Raw genomic sequence first — 14590 nt, 5'->3', positions numbered from 1 at the left:
AGTGTCCTCGATGGTTTGAATTGATCTTTGTAATGATCAGCCACCTGGCCCGCTAGACATCGTGGTAGCGGAAACATTTTGCCTATGCCCCCTGACTTTTTTTTTATATTTCATGAACTCCGTTATAGAGTTGAGCACACATGTTCCCACGCACGTATTGTGAACCCACACAAAAACGCGGCGTTACTCGTAATGTCATGGACAATGGCCTTGGCTCCAGTCACTCAAACGTACACTTCATTTGCAGGTGGCGATGACGCAAATGACCGGCAAGAGCTCTGGACTTTCGCGAGTGCATTGATCATGGACCACTTTACGAAGCAGTGCAAAACACCAAACCACTCAGGCCTAATACAGGTGGCGAGTTCGTCTCGCGAGGCAAGTAAGGGCAAATGCCATTGCGGGTGCTTCAAAGTATAAAATATTAGTTTTGGATTAACCATACGAATGCAGAGGACAACCGTACATCTGAAAGTCATAGTGATGCAGGCAACAGCCCTATTAGTTATCAGATGAAAGTGTGCAGATGCGTTGCGTTGTGTCTTGGCGTCACGGTCACCTTCAACGGGATTAACCAAAGTTGGCAGTGAAACTCTAAAGCATGCTTGGGCGAAAGGTTACAGCAACACGTATCTCATGTGCACGTAGCGATCAATGTAAATGTTAGATGTTAAAGAATTATTCCCACAAGTAAATGATTTATTAGGAATGTGTACAGTGCAATCACAAGCATTGGCTCGAGCGATAACACAGTGGTTTGCACACTTACGCTATTAAACTGTCAACATGAGTTCCATTCCTGGCAATGGCGAATATCAGTGGCGGGTGATATCTGCACCGGTCCTGGGACTCTCCTTCCCTTCACCGACCCACACTGAGTCACATGGTGAAGTATGGTCAAACAGCCCCTATATCTTGCATTGCATGGGGTGGCCTTAATTCAGCAGTGCATGGACAAAGGATTGTGTTTCATAATAGAGGTTTTTGGGTTAGATCGCGTAAATATATAAATGTGTCGTTAAAACCCGCCACCACCCGACACAGCCAACTAGTAAGGGTTATCACGTAAACAGAACGTGCCAATTCGTCACTAGTACAGCACACCGGTGTGTTGAAGAGCTAAGCCACAACATTTACAAACTGAGTACGACGTTACGCCAGTAATTACAACTAGCTTCATCAGGCGACAGCCAGATTTGTGATACAATATTAATCATAATACTGCAGCACATACTTTAATTAATATTGCATAATCTGATACGATTTTGCTGCTACATTAAGCAACATTATATGACTCTATACAGAAATGGTGGTCAACACATCTACGCCTCTATATAAGGAATGTAACAGTAAGACTTCTCCACAAATCTGGTTGTCGCCTGATGAAGCTAGTTGTAATTACTGGCGAAACGTCGTACTCATTTTGTAAATGTTGTGGCTTGGCTCTCCAACACACCGGTGTGCTGTACGAGTGACGAATTGGCAAGTTCTGTTTACGTGACAACCCTTACTAGTTGGCTGTGTTGGGTGGTGGCGGGTTTTAACGACACATTTATATATTTACGCGATCTAACCCAAAAACCTCTATTATGGATGATATTGGTCGCGAAAGCCTACGTGTTAAAAGACTGTATTTTATACAGCATGAAGACAAACCAATTATCGTTATGAACTGTAGATGATACAATATTCATCATAATACTGCAGCACATACTTGAATTAGCATTGCATAATGTGATACGATTTTGCTGCTACATTATATGACTCTTTACAAAAATGCACTGCTATGCATGCATTCATACAAACAATGTACAGCCATTTGTGCAGACATCCAATAAGCTGACAGTAGACTGACCTCCATTGCAAACTGGGTGATTGGGGGCTCCTGTAGAATATCTCTGAAATAATAATTTACAGCACTTTGTCAACTCACTGTGTGATGAAGGAATTCCCACCACGCCATGTGAATTATGGGGGTTGTTTGACCATATTTCACCGCGCGTGTCAGTGGGGGTTGGTGAATAGTGGGGAGTGCAACAGCGATTGAGACATCACTTTCCACTGACCTTAAGACATCGCTGGGAATCGAACACAGGTCGCCAGGGTCATTCCGCCATGTATGATCCCACTGAACCTCTGCTCCAGCCAGCTATGCATGCACCAGGTCCATAATCAAACACTGTACTGTCCAAGTCATCAAAAGTCCACACATTAAATTTCAATTTAAAGCTTTCGTGACTGCAGGGATTCATCTTCTTGGTTCTTTCGGTAAAGTCACGTAGAAGGGAAGTAATAAAATAATAAAAATAAAACATAATAAAATAAAATAATTCTCACGACTGAGCTCATTCTTCACCTGAAGACGGCTGCTTGCGTTGTAGCCGAAACGTCGTGAGAATTGTTTTATTTTATTATGTTTTATTTGTATTATTTTATTACTTCCCTTCTACGTGACTTTACCGAAAGAACCAAGAAGATGAGTCCACACATTATTTTTTCTTTAAAATATACATCCATAAATACAATGAGGAATACATCTTCGCACAAAATCACCTTTATTCACGGTGTAAAAAGCCGGAGAGAAAGTGGTGCGCCAAGAAGATTAAATAAAATCAGCAGCTGCGCCAGCAGCGCCAGCCACGCGAGATTTTAAAAGCCGGGCAGAGATGTGCGCTGAAGATACGTCCTGCCGATCGAACCGTGGGAAGCGCCTTGGTGTGGTTATGCGGTTATGAGCTGCGCACGGGAGTGATGTGATAATGTGTTAAACAAAAGGAGGACTCGTTGGCTTTAGAAAGATAAGGATGCGTTGAATAATTAACATAAAACGCAGCACATGTGTCAATAAACACTGTGACCGTAACAAGTTAAAGTATAGAGAAGGCAACGTTTTGGGCAATGGCTCTTCTTCAGAGCACATGTTCGTGAGAGGGGCCACTGTCATACACGTCACCTTGTATGTAGTTTATGTTTAAGGACACAGTGTTGCTGTTGTTATCTGTGCCCGTGCGCCACTTGCCAGCGCAGCAGCTGCATCATCGCCAAATAATGTGTTTAATGAATCGATTCATTAATTCTAGATTTGAAGCTTTCGTGACTGCAAGTATTCATATTCTTAGGTTTTTTCGGTAAAGTCACGTAGGTAAAAGGACTGTAGTTGGTTGAGGCTGATGTGATTTTTATTTTATTTTTATTTTACTTTTATTATTTAAATTTAAATGTTTTTACCTACGTGACTTTACCGAAAAAAACCTAAGAATACGATTCATTAATCTCAATCATTAGCACATGCTACATTCATCAATTCTCAAGCATAAGAATTGAAGTATTTCGATTTGTATACGTTATATGTAATGAGTTCACATAACCCTTGCAGACATTAGTGGCTGCCATTCACCACAATGTACAACAAAAGTATATATGTATATTTGTGACAAGGTGGCTCAGAGGTCAGAGCGCTGAGTTTGTGCTGCTGAGATCCTGGATTCTAATTTGGGCAACTGCCCGTGATCAAGGCGGATTCTCAAGTGTGCGAGTTTCATGGTCTCAGCCCAGTTGCCAACGACTGCACACACACACAAAAAGCATTGTTAATTTGGTTTTGGACGGAATTTGGCGCAATCCCAGCTCTGAGAATTAAAAGTATCAGTTTGATTGTCATGTGATGAACATCTCTCTCTCTGTCTCTGTGTAGCAAGGCAGGTGGGAAAGCGCAGCTTTGTGATAATTCATCGAACCTCGAGGGGGAGTGGTGGAGAGGATGTGGCGGGTGGGGCGAGGGTATGGAATGTTACACTTCGAGTTGGCACTAGCAGCTCGGATGTACGAGTTGTTAAGACGATTGGTTCTTGATTTACATACATTTTCCTCTGCATTTGCAAAAAGCACAAAAAACTATTGAAGAGTGACAATGACCTTAGTTATTAAACGTGTGTGTGGTTATTATCTTATGAAAGCATTTATGTATCTTTAATTCTTATGAATTTTTAAATATATATTTCATCACAAGTAGGCGTTCATATAGAGCTGTTCACATGAATATTGCGTTGAGTTATAAAATATGCTACGTTATATAATTATAGAAATGCGTTCACCATTCAGTTTCTTTATCCGCTTATTTTATTTACGCTGCATGGTGAAATTAACGCCAGAGGTCCTTTTCTTTGGAACATTCGAGCCTGTCCGTGCGGTCACATTAACAGCCGGCGTAACTGTTGGCCATAAAAAGCAAAAGACCGCAAAGCTGCGCAGAGATGCGCATTCTGACAAACGGAGATGGCGCATTCTGAGATTCAGATAGTCCGCCAACTGACACGAGCCTCAGACACAACCACCAATGTGTTCAGGCGGCGGCCAGCACGCGGGGAAGCATTTTAAGTAACCATTAGAAGGCCCGTTCACCCACGGTCTGCATAATGTCGCCAGCCGAAGGAGGGAGTAAGTGCGGCAAGGATATGCACGTGACAGATGTATTGGAGAGCAGGGGCTGTGGGCAGGAGGCATTATGCTAATGCGTCGCAGTGTAGTGAGCAGTTGGTAAAAATGTACTCATTGCCAAATTTGTTAATGTGTTAAGTGATGGTTACATGCGCACACTTGCCGAGCTACGATTATTAGTAGGCTAATAATCGTCAGTCGGGCCCCAACTACATTCTTTCTATAGTGACAAATATACGCTGCCAAGCTTGGTGGTGTTCATTCAGACGCTATCTTTCCAACAGACCTGTTCTTCACCTGAGGACGGCTGCTTGCGTTGTGGCCGAAACGTCGTGAGAATTATTTGATTATGTTTTATTTTTATTATTTTATTATTTTTATTCTACGTGACTTTACCGAAAGAACCAAGAAGATGATATAAAGACTCAAGAAATACCATTGCTGTCGGTGAGACAGGACACATGCATTGCAGCAGATGTATTCCTACATTTATTTGGAAGGCTGCGAAACATTTTTGGTTTGTAGAGGGCAGCATGGATTTTTTTGTGAAGTGGATTGGATGTAGCCATGTGTTTTGTCTCGGGGAAGGAGTGATACCTGAATAGCATGAAGTCAGGTCTCCTACAGTTTAAGCTTCAACCGGTTGAAGTCAGTGCTCTAAACCTCCAAACCAGGAGCACTTTGATTTTAAATGGCAATAAATGTGGGTCCACAATACAACCGCTGAGAAAAGACAATCAAAATGGTGAAATGCAGAACTTCTTCATGAAGATCAATACAACAATGCCATATGGATCATAAACACGAACAATTACAAAGAGAATGGAACAAAAGCTTAAATGTGTGCAAAGAAGCATGGGGAGATGCATGCTTGGGATTACACTGAGATATAAAAAGAAGAAAATTTGGATAAAAAAAATACTCAAGCTAGTGACGTAATATTGACTTTCGATTTAAAGCTTTCGTGGCTGCAGGGATTCATCTTCTTGGTTCTTTCGGTAAAGTCACGTAGAATGGAAATAATAAAATAATAAAAATAAAACATAATAAAATAATTCCCACGACGTTTCGGCCACAACGCAAGCAGCCGTCCTCAGGTGAAGAACAGGTCTGTCAGACTCTGTCTTCTCGACAGACCTGTTCTTCACCTGAGGACGGCTGCTTGCGTTGTGGTCGAAACGTCGTGAGAATTATTTTATTATGTCAGACTCTGTCTTCTCGACAAACCTGTTCTTCACCTGAGGACGGCTGCTTGCGTTGTGGCCGAAACGTCGTGAGAATTATTTTATTATATTTTATCTGTATTATTTTATTATTTCCATTCTACGTGACTTTACCGAAAGGACCAAGAAGATAACATTGACTGTTATAACAAGTGGGTTTGGCCAGGATACATTGCTTGAATAAATGGCAGCCGGCGGTCGAGATGAATGATGGAGTGGCAGCTAAAGGATTGAACACACACGAGAAGGATGTCCACTGTGGAGCTGGAGTGACGAGATGAGTCATTGTGCAGGAGCTAGATTATTGCATCGCGGGACTATGATGGATGGCGACAGTACGGGCAAGCCTTCATCCAGCAGTGAATGGAGAACATGATTGTTTTGATCATGATAATGTGATGAAGTACAGCTGTAATAACTTTCGTTACGATTGGCAAATGTTCACGATGTACTTCACTAACGAAGGCAATCATCAGTGTTTGGGTTTTGTTAAAGATTTAGGACTGGATGTTGGGATAGACTTGGAAAGGTTGACACCATCAGGGTTGTGCATATGGTGAATTGTTTGCAGCAGCCTCTGTTAGGAGGGAGGGAGGTGACATTGTCTATCCCAGCTGTGAAGTCTAAATGTTGTCTCCATGTTTTCTTGTATTCTTGTCTCCTCTCTTCGCAGCATTTTTAGATACGCTAGCATTTAAACACCGTACAATATTACTATTTTAAATCCTAATATCGTCGATACTTGCATTTGAATAGACTTTTGAAATTACTACTCTCTATTTAAATACAAATGAGTGCTGTTTTTCACACACCAAGAGCAAATATTGTATGGTTATTTATTAAAAACATTCAATCAACACCAGCGGGAGCAGCCATGGTCAATCCGTATCTGGTTTGTGAATGCCTCCCAAAGCCGCTGAAAATCATTGCATACTGTCTGCAAACCCAGCAATGATGTGCTAAAGCAGTAATAACTACTGGTTACCGCATGGCCTTCGTGTTTGAAATGTAATACTCAATGCAGATTGCTGAATATACATCTGTATTTAATTCTCAAAATACCGAGCGAATTCATGGGTGCAGTGTCCTCCTAGTATCTCCGAAATTCATAAAATATCACGGATTTATTGCCATTAAAACGCAGTATTAATATTACTGTACTTGACCCGGATTGCCTAGTACATGACCTGTCTGCTCAGTGTGGAGACACGGCTAATACAGGTTAGTATTGCTTTGCACGCTGGTAAAATTTGTGCACTTTGGGAAGTGCAATTTTACAATGTTCCATTCATAATCTTTATCGAGGTCCCCCCCACTCCCCCCGACTAAAAAACTCTGCCCACGTTATGTAGAGTATAATCTGTAATGCACATTGCAGCTGCAATGTGCATTACAGATTATAGCTGGTGAGCTGCACTGTGACAATCACTGGTAAGTTTAACACGTAGGCTTTCGCGACCAATATCACTGGTGTTGCCCATACAGACAAAGAGTCTCCGTATAGTCTTTAACAGACTGTTAGGTGAGCACCTATGAGTTCGGTGGGCAACACCACACCAGACGGCCTTTGTGTCCCCTGCGCTGATGTTACGCACTGCACCAGGTTCTCTATTTATTGCCGAGTCGATCTAGGGGAGACCCAGGACCAGTTCAAATATTCGCCACTGTTATTGGTCGTGAGCGGGAATCAAACTCAGATGGCAATGTGTGTATCGCAGTGCGCTAGCCACTACACTTGCCCACGCATTCATTACTGCGACACACATAACAATCGCTGGAATACAATACATCATTTGCAGCCTGACATATCTGGCATCACTGGAACGCACATTACTGGGAGGACACACATGCGTACATACAATAGTAATATACACACCCACGATTGGGGCGCATTCATATACATCACTGGAATGCACTTTGCACACACCATTGGAACACGCACGTTAGTAGAACGACCACGCAACATAAACTACACACGCCAGAATCACAGAGACACACCACGCACCAGAATTACACATGCTGACGTATGACTAACACAAAGCAAACTGTACAGGTATTTTTTCTATTGTCATTTTGCAAAGGTTCTCACCTCCCCCCCCCCAAACTAAGTGAAGCCACGTCCCGGCGGACTCTGACCCGGTGTAATTGCGGTGAATGGTCTTGGTACACGTGGGCGGCATGGGAGTCGCAAACGAACGCGCAGGTTGTTAATATTGACAACGCGCGCGCGCGGCAATAAAGACACGCGCACACGAGCCGCGTTGCTGCTGAAGCTTTCTCCCAGCGAGCGCCTTTCAATTCGCACGAGCCAAACACGAGCACACCCTTCAATCCACGCCAATATCGCAATGCCCGTATCAACAATGAATGGAGCCAAAGGGGGGGGGGGGGGGGAGAAAAGCAGTATCGCCATGTCCCGCTGCCGCTGTCCGTGGTGCTGAAGTCCCAAAGCGCGCACATATGCCTGCCTGCTCATCATACGCATGCATGCTCATCGGACGCATGCATGCAATACCCGTGCCAATTGCATAACCCTCGCGTACATACGCGGACCATTGAATTGGCTTAAATGCATTGGTGTAATCAGATAATGTATATGAAAGCACGAAAATACACAGAGACGGCATGCGCTTACAATACACTGTATGTAACACGTTCACGTTATATGCAGCACACACGTAACCGTGTGGACGTATATACTGTGGAACGCACGTAGTTACAGTATATAATGCGCATATATGATATGCGTATTCCTAAGCAAACATGCACACGATACGCGCATACGCAAGTATATGCATACGTAAATGCATATACTGTATACTCACACACAGGCACACGCTGCTGAAAGGTACGCACACACAAATCACTGGCCGCGTTGACTGCGCAATGCCTGCCCCGCATCGCACGAAGGCAATTAGAACGTTTGGATTTTGCGAGCGCTGCCTCCTCTCTCTCTCGTCGCACTGGACAGAGGTAGGACAGCGCCCACATTTTACCATTTAATTCCCGGGGCCCGAGGGAGGCTCTCTGATGAGACCATTTCCCCGGCGAAGTGGGCAATAAGGTAGGCAAAGCAGGAAAAGGTAATTGCCCACTTACTCACCTCCCCAAGCAAAGCCTCGACGCTTCGGCTGCTGATATCTGGTCAGTCCCACGAGGGTGGTGGCCTGTGACCATTGAATCTGGTAGCCGCACGCAATAGTGATGAAGCAAGCGAGAGCGAGAGATGGTGGAGGAGTAGGAGGTTGTGGCAAGAGAAGCCTCGCTTACCACCGATGCACATCGTCTCCAGGCTCCCCAGCGCCGCCACGTCTTCGCAGGGGCTCAGAGGGCTGTTGAGGCTGCACGCCCCGGCGCCGGTCGAGCGTTGCGGGGGAGCGAGTCTCATACCGCAGCGTTCCTCCTCCATCTTGATGCTTCTCGTCGTCTCCCCTTTCTCCTCTCCTCGCGGAACGAGCGAGCGAACAGGCGAAGCGGTGAGCAGGCAGTGCGTCACGCTCGGGGCGGTGCGGTGCAGTGTGGGGCGGTGCTGCTGCTGCTGATGATGATGCTGCTGCTGTTTGCTGCTGGTAGTGGTGCTGCTGTGATTGCTGTCACTGCCGTGCAGGGTGTTGTGGGGTAATGGTGGAGTACAGTGCGGTGGTGTGGGGTAATGCTTTGCAGTGCAGGGTAGGGTGGTTATCATCACTATCGGATGTGATCAATGCAACGCCCCCATCCCCCCACACCTTGCAAAGACGTTGCCGTCTCTCACGTGGTGTTTCTGGATGGTTCTGCACTGCAGTTTAATGCATTACAGTGCATTGTGCTTTGTTAAACCGGTGTGAATATTGTGTGATTAGACATTGAGAGCGAGTGTGTAAGTGCAGTGCACGACATTGCGCTTAGAACTGCGCAGATCATTGCCAGTGGCTGGACAGACCAGTGGTATGTAATGCTAGTACTGTACTAGTGTAGTTTCGTGTGTTTTAATTTTTCAGTACAGGTAATAGCGGCGCTTTGCAGTGATTTTAAGCGCAGTTAAATGCAATCATATTGTCGTGTTAGGGGGATGGTGCATTGCAGTGTTGTAGGCAGGGCTTCATTTGAGTCGGAGCTGTCCGGGACTCAGTTCCGGAAACTATTCCCCCCCCCCACCCCACGCTATAGGGGAAGGGGCGACGGGGGTGACCGGGTTTGGTTTGGGGTTGGTTGGTTCTGGAAAATTTTAAATGTTAAATTAAGCGCCGAGTGTCGGGTACCTGCGTTTTAGCGTGATGCAATGCAGGAGGCCCTACAATAAAGAGAGTGGTATTGGATGCCATGCGAGAACTCATTCTGCCCTGGCTGCCCTGGATTATCCCTGGGGCTCATGGTTGTTGGTGCTGGGTCCTGCCGTGGTATTTCTGCTGCTTGTTTCTCTGCATTGACCACACAACCCAACGTTTACCCCATATCATAGTGGAAAAAGCGTGTTAATATGCGACTGCATCTAGAGAGGCTATATAAAATGAAATCACGAGTCTCGTTGTATGCTGTTGAATTGTGGGTTGGCTGTAAAGCTTTGCCGTGATATGCAGTGCGGATGATTGTGTTTGGTTGTGCAAGTCAGGTACATTACAGTTTTTTTATGGCACCCGTATTGAAGAAGCTACGCTGCTGACTTAACCCAGTACACTCCTGCATACTGTAATATTAAATACACTGCCACAAGCGATGGTGGTTTTAGAACCTTCAAAAACCTAAATGAATGCGCCGCAGTCTCGCGCCAATTAATTTGGCATTTTGCGTTACCAATAATTACTGCGTGACTCTGCCAAGATTTCTAAAGCATTTCACTCGGATTTAACACGCAGGCTCTCGCAACCAATATGATTCATAATTGAGTTTGTGTTGGATTTAATAACTAAAATACGTCGTATACCCTCCTCTACGCGACGTAGACAATTAATAAAGTTGTCACGTGAACACACGTGCCAATCAGTATCACTGCGTAGATGTCAACCCATACAGTTTACCCGTATTATTGTACAGGGAAATTGAGTTTCCAGGTCCATACGGCGCACAGTCCTTGCCATAAGGGCAACATGTTTTATATTTGTTTGTTTCCCCCTTGGGATGGGACTTTATAGGATGAACACTGAGATTTATAAGGGCACGGGGTGACCAATAAGGTCTGAATTGGCCTGCAATAAGGTAGGCACTCGGGGCTTGAAATGTATGTTATTGCTTCAGCAACATGTATGTTGGAGAGGGATCCACAAAATTAACAATCGAGTACGACGTTCCGGGTGTACGACACACATGACTACGTTTTGTTTGACCATATTTCACCTTGCTGGTCCGCTCTGGTTGGTGAAGGGGTTGTTCTAGAACTTTTTTCCGACATCACTCACCACTGTGACGTTAGCCATGGCTCAGATTTCAGGATTAATTGTGCAGTACCCTGACCAGTCAACACTGAGTCGTTTTAATAAGGCGCATTTTATCGCCAGACACATTTGAAATAACAAAAAGTATATCCAATTTTGCCACCCAATTGCTAATTGTGTGTTTTCATCTGGCTCTGTGACCTCTCATTACCGCAAGATTCCCCCCTCCAGAATTCAAGCCCTGCCTATCAATTGGTCTTGTGTGTCACAGCCAATGCTGGTGTTAATTTACTGCAAAGCTATTTAATGGCTTTGTTTATGATTTCAGATACACAAACCTACCATTGGAATCATGTAAATATCGCTATTAACCAGCCAAAATGTTACGAGATAATTTCACAAATACACATCCTTTGCTACTCACCTGATATGAACCACAGTAGCTCTCTGTAACCTGAATAATGATAATATTATTATAATATGACTAAGCAATGATAAATAATGAACGGTGAGCATAGCTGTGTATGATTCAGAATTGCAGTAACAGCATGGTAGTTAATGGACACTTCCAGATTACCGTGGGAAGGTGAATTTGGAATGATTTATAACGTTGTGGGCGTAACTTAAGTATGCAGCAATTGCAGATAAGTATATGCGGGTGTACAATTTAATTTTAACCACCGGCAACATATCTGTTGAACTACAGCTCGCATCACCATCTAACATCTTAATCCGCTAGGTGCCATCTGTGCTGTACCCCATTTGTCCAAGTGACCTGCTTCATTTGGCCATATGTAAATTAGTTTGGTGACATCTGACCTACTGGTGTGTTTGGACCACGAATAGCATGTTCCCTAATCTCTTTATTGGAGATTCATCCATTGCATCATCTCCATCTTGGGTATCTTTCAGCACAGGCGCAGCACTTGCCATGCCAGTTGAACAGAGGCTGTTCGTGCAGGAGGGGATGCCTGTAGAGTAATGCGAACGCCTTCCACATCGATCGCACGTCACCGATGTGAGTATCGCTGCTCAGGGCTGGCCATGAGCTGGAGCGGAACACCGTTCAGAATTTCTCTGTGTCAACCCCCCGAGCAAGTATTTACAATGTTGATCGTCATTCCAAAAAAATCCATTTTAAGTTATCATTCTTTCTGTGATATATTTGGACTAATCTTCTGAAGAAGGGTGATTTACATATCAACATATATATATTATGCAATGATAATGTAATGTATTTATCCGGTAAGCCTCTTTTAGTTATATACTATTTCTGATCTGGGTCCTGCTTTGAAATGTTAAGTTAAATTCTATTAAGGGAATTGTATGCATGTGGGAGGAAACCAGAGTACAGTACTAGGGGAAACCCCATACATATATTTTTTTAAATGCTCCAAGGTATACATAGATGAGTTTGCAAACTCACTCGCTGTACTGCTTTGTCCTATCCAGCGCACAGCTCAATGACTTTGGGAGCTTCACAGATCACAGGAGTGCGCCACCACAACCAACTGAGACAAGATTTCCTCTCGCAATTAAGCAGCAGTGTGTTAATTATGATGGCAATACTGTAATAAATGTAAGCATACTTAAAAAAAATGACGGGATTGTGGAAATAACTTCTTTAACGTATTGGCATAAGCTGTGTGTCATCAGAGGACATTGTCTCAAAGGATATACACTTGAACCTCCCCCACATGGACCCGCACCTCCCAGCTTTGAACAATATCGCACAGGTGCACAATGCATCGAGTGACCTCAAAAGCCTCGGCACAGATTTATCTCGCCTCGATCACACGTCAGTCCAGTGCATTTCCCCCATTTATAGTGGCAGGGCATTGCAGAGCTGTATCGACATCATGGCTTGCAAGAGCCCACTAGTTTTTTTTTTTATGAGGCCTGATGCACAGCGTTTTTAATAGCAAAGCACTCACAGCGTTTGGGGGTCTGGGGAAAACAACGTCAAATGAAAAGGGGGAGGGTCCAGGCATTTGTAGCTTTGTGTGAGGTTTGAGAGATGGGGAGCTGGGAATATGTCAGGGCGGGGGGGGGGGTGGCGGGCATCGTAGTGGATACTGGGGGGGGAACTAAGCCCTCGCGGTGTCTCACCTCCACAGCAGGACAGCGAAACATCCGCAAACTTCCCCCTTGGAGAGACCTCGTTTGAAAGCCGCTTCGCTTCCAATGTCAATCCCGAGGCCCCATGCGACATCCTTGCATGTTCAATCAAGGTGGCGTCGCACACTAATTGGCGCTGACCTCCTTTAAGTTGCTGTACTTTCCCTGCGATGCTGTAACGTAAAAATGAACGCAGAGTAAATGTTAAAATCCAGTCTCGTCGTGCCACAGCTATACCTAATGCATGAAATGTATTATCAAGTGCAACCCTCTACTGAAGGTCATTTCACAGCATGATGTAGCCCCCAACACTATTATCAGCCGCTTCATTACCACACACGTCCTCGCTCTATTTGCAGGCACGTCTTACTAAGCAGACAGCAATAACGGCGATCCGTCACACTCACGTAAATGCGGGGAATGCGATAATCCTGGAATTGACGGAACAAGAAGGACGGTGGCAGTGAGACGTGTGTGGGATTCGCCACGGTGGGAGTCTGCGATGTGCTGCTGCTGCCGCTGCGATAAGGCGTGCACGCTGGCGACCGTAGACACTTTCCGGTCGTACGGCCACAGGGGGCATATTCATGTGAGCTCGCCGGCGCATCCTGCCAGTGGTGTGGTTATCGAGGGTGCAGGCGGTGCAGCGATGTTTTCTTTACCGAGAGAACAAAAGTGCATGTGCTTGTGGTGACAGGATGATTAAGGTGAGACGGGTTTCACCGAAGTCCTTCCCTGAAGCCATAAGAACACACGGCTACCTGTTTAATGTTCAGTGGCCTCTACCATCTTTCGTAAGGGCAGATGAGTCTGGTATTCTCGGTGACAAAATGTGATTTTGTTGTCGTGACGTTACGAAGAGTCTCACCTGAGTTTGACCGATTTATGTTGCCACGTGTCATGAGGGGGCCACTTGTCATCAGGGGACCCTCTGTTGGTGGGCTGCTGAAAAAAATATATATAACACAAATGAAATCACTCTGCCGAAAAGGAAAAAATGAGGTATTTTTTAATGATTTCATAAATTACATCGCCGCGCCACTTGGTAGGTGGGTGGGGGAAAAACAGCAGTCATATTTTTTTTTCTTCAATAAAACCAAAGTGTGATATTAACATTTATAATTGGTTGTTCACGTGACGAGAGCTTTTTGTTAGACAAAGCTCACTTTCGACTGTCTGGCCAATGACACATTAGAGTTATTGTTTCCGAGTGGTCTAGACGGAGCCACCAGTCTCCTTGCTGTGCCCTTGGTGTGGAATAGAGTTCTGGTCTCTTCAAGCTGTGTAGCCAGCCACATCGTGGCCATTTGCCTCTCTGCTTTGGAAGTGTAGCTTTGTCTTGTAAACCTGGATTTTGTCTCCCCCTTTGCTGCCATGCTTGTGACTCCGCCTGGACGTACGCCGATGCAACTGTAGCCAACACCTGTCTACAACTTCTGCTAAATCTGGCCGCCCCACAAG

The 14590-nt window shown here is 44.8% G+C and overlaps 1 protein-coding gene across 1 annotated transcript in view; it reads right to left on the bottom strand.

Annotated features, from left to right (window-relative positions):
* Nucleotides 1-9288, bottom strand: part of PHYHIPL (phytanoyl-CoA 2-hydroxylase interacting protein like) — a 28421-nt gene extending 19133 nt beyond the window's left edge. The window contains exon 1 of the mRNA XM_061565365.1: nt 8931-9288. Coding sequence (XP_061421349.1) covers nt 8931-9069 — 139 coding nt within the window. The 5' untranslated portion in view covers nt 9070-9288. The remainder of the gene's footprint in view (nt 1-8930) is intronic.
* Between the last annotated feature and the right edge of the window lie 5302 nt (nt 9289-14590).

Source organism: Lethenteron reissneri, chromosome 34 (assembly GCF_015708825.2).
Source record: "Lethenteron reissneri isolate LAM-NWPU_2019-01 chromosome 34, ASM1570882v1, whole genome shotgun sequence".
In the NCBI taxonomy this organism is placed as follows: domain Eukaryota; kingdom Metazoa; phylum Chordata; class Hyperoartia; order Petromyzontiformes; family Petromyzontidae; genus Lethenteron; species Lethenteron reissneri.
Note: the sequence above shows the minus strand (reverse complement) of the source record. Positions and strands in the feature narration are given on the sequence as shown.